Source organism: Brassica oleracea, unplaced genomic scaffold (genome assembly GCF_000695525.1).
Source record: "Brassica oleracea var. oleracea cultivar TO1000 unplaced genomic scaffold, BOL UnpScaffold02967, whole genome shotgun sequence".
NCBI lineage: Eukaryota > Viridiplantae > Streptophyta > Magnoliopsida > Brassicales > Brassicaceae > Brassica > Brassica oleracea.
This window is the reverse complement of record NW_013619493.1, coordinates 1-1,378: the sequence shown is the minus strand read 5'-3', so window position 1 is coordinate 1,378 and position 1,378 is coordinate 1. Positions and strand designations below refer to the sequence as shown.

At 44.5% G+C, this 1,378-nt stretch overlaps 1 protein-coding gene across 1 annotated transcript; it reads right to left on the bottom strand.

Annotated features, from left to right (window-relative positions):
• Nucleotides 1-12: 12 nt before the first annotated feature.
• On the bottom strand, nt 13-529 carry LOC106321778. The gene is made up of 2 exons (XM_013760016.1): nt 399-529; nt 13-282 (listed from the first exon to the last, which is right to left on the bottom strand). The coding sequence occupies exons 1-2, from the start codon at nt 507-509 to the stop codon at nt 49-51; spliced, it is 345 nt and encodes a 114-aa protein (XP_013615470.1). The 5' UTR covers nt 510-529; the 3' UTR covers nt 13-48.
• Nucleotides 530-1,378: the final 849 nt, after the last annotated feature.

Here is a 1,378-nt window from a genome sequence, read left to right as displayed (position 1 = left end):
CCCCGTTTAGTATACTATACCACGCCCATCATATAGTATAGGACCGGTTTAATTAAAATTTACTGTCTGACTATTCAACACCAACCCTACCTGGTCTCCAAACTGAATGTCCTTGCTCGTTGATTGAAAGCTCTTTGAAAGAGCAGTCAATGGTGGTGCTTGCGGGGGTGCGGGGACATCACCGTCTCCAGTTCCTCCAACAGTACTATGTAAGGCGGGTTGAACGGAACATGTAGCAACAAACGGCAAAGGTGGGGAAGACGGCCCAACATTATGTTGATCCTGGTTAGACAAGTGCAAATAGGCGTAAACAAATGAAGTATTTAGCTTTATTTGATGCATTATAAAGATAGTAAAGTAATTTCAATGTGCCATATTGAATAGAACACCGAACTAACCATAATCATGTGATTGCGTCCTGGTTGTGTCCCACTGGCCAAACCTCCATCGACATGTTCTCCAAAGGTTGAACGGAGAGGGGGTGGTGACGTTTCTGGAATGGCCTCCATTCGGCTTGGAGGACACCGTTGTCCGTCTTCTTCCGGTTCTGTGGGGAAATGTGGAGACCAGGATCTGTCATCCTTCGTGTACCGCAGTAACAGGTCTTTCAGTTGTTTAATTTCTTCAGACAATGAATTCTTCACGCCAGATAAAACTGTGTCGAAATGGGATTTCAAACTCCCAACCACTTGCAGCACACGTGCCTCAACATCTTCTGATGGGGCACCAGTAGAACCAGAGTGACCAACATGCGACTCAGGGACGGCTGTGTGGTATGGGGAGAAACTGTCTGGTTGAAAGTTGCTTCCACGCGCGTTTTCATCAACTAAACCAACGTCGTCTCCTACTTCCTGCAATCTCTTTGCGTCTACTGCCTTCACACCCCCTGACCAACTGTTGTGCTCAAAAGGAAATTTGTTGTTGATGAGTGCAACCATGTGGGTTACCGTGACATCAGTAACTTCATCTCTAAACCCATCTATACTATGATTAGGACATAGAATAGACGTCACAGTTGCCTGCAGCATAACGAATACAAGATAAGTTTTAAACCGTAAAAATACAACTATTGAAGTTTTCAATTATTACTATACCTGGCCTTCAACTTCCAAGTTCCTACTCGTCACAACATTTATTTTCAAACTCCGAGAACACACTTCTTCAACGATGTCTTCAATCTGGACATCTTCCTCAAGCAATACCCTATCAGCAGGGGATTCACAGATAATCTGTGGGCAGCAGCAAACTGTTACCAACACAATGGCATGTGCAAACCCTTGTATTGCTATTGTGTCGCTTGCATACTGCGCAGGTGACCGTCCCTTAACACTTCGGATCGTTAAAATAAAGGATTCTCGACCCCATGGATATTTTAGAA

What these genes read in the sequence shown, in the direction of transcription:
- LOC106321778 (XM_013760016.1), bottom strand. Translation starts at nt 509, where the DNA reads ATGGAGGCCATTCCAGAAACGTCACCACCCCCTCTCCGTTCAACCTTT. An exon ending in GACGCAATCACATGATTATG is followed by an intron (nt 283 to 398) that starts GTTAGTTCGGTG and finishes TTGTCTAACCAG; the next exon opens with GATCAACATAATGTTGGGCC.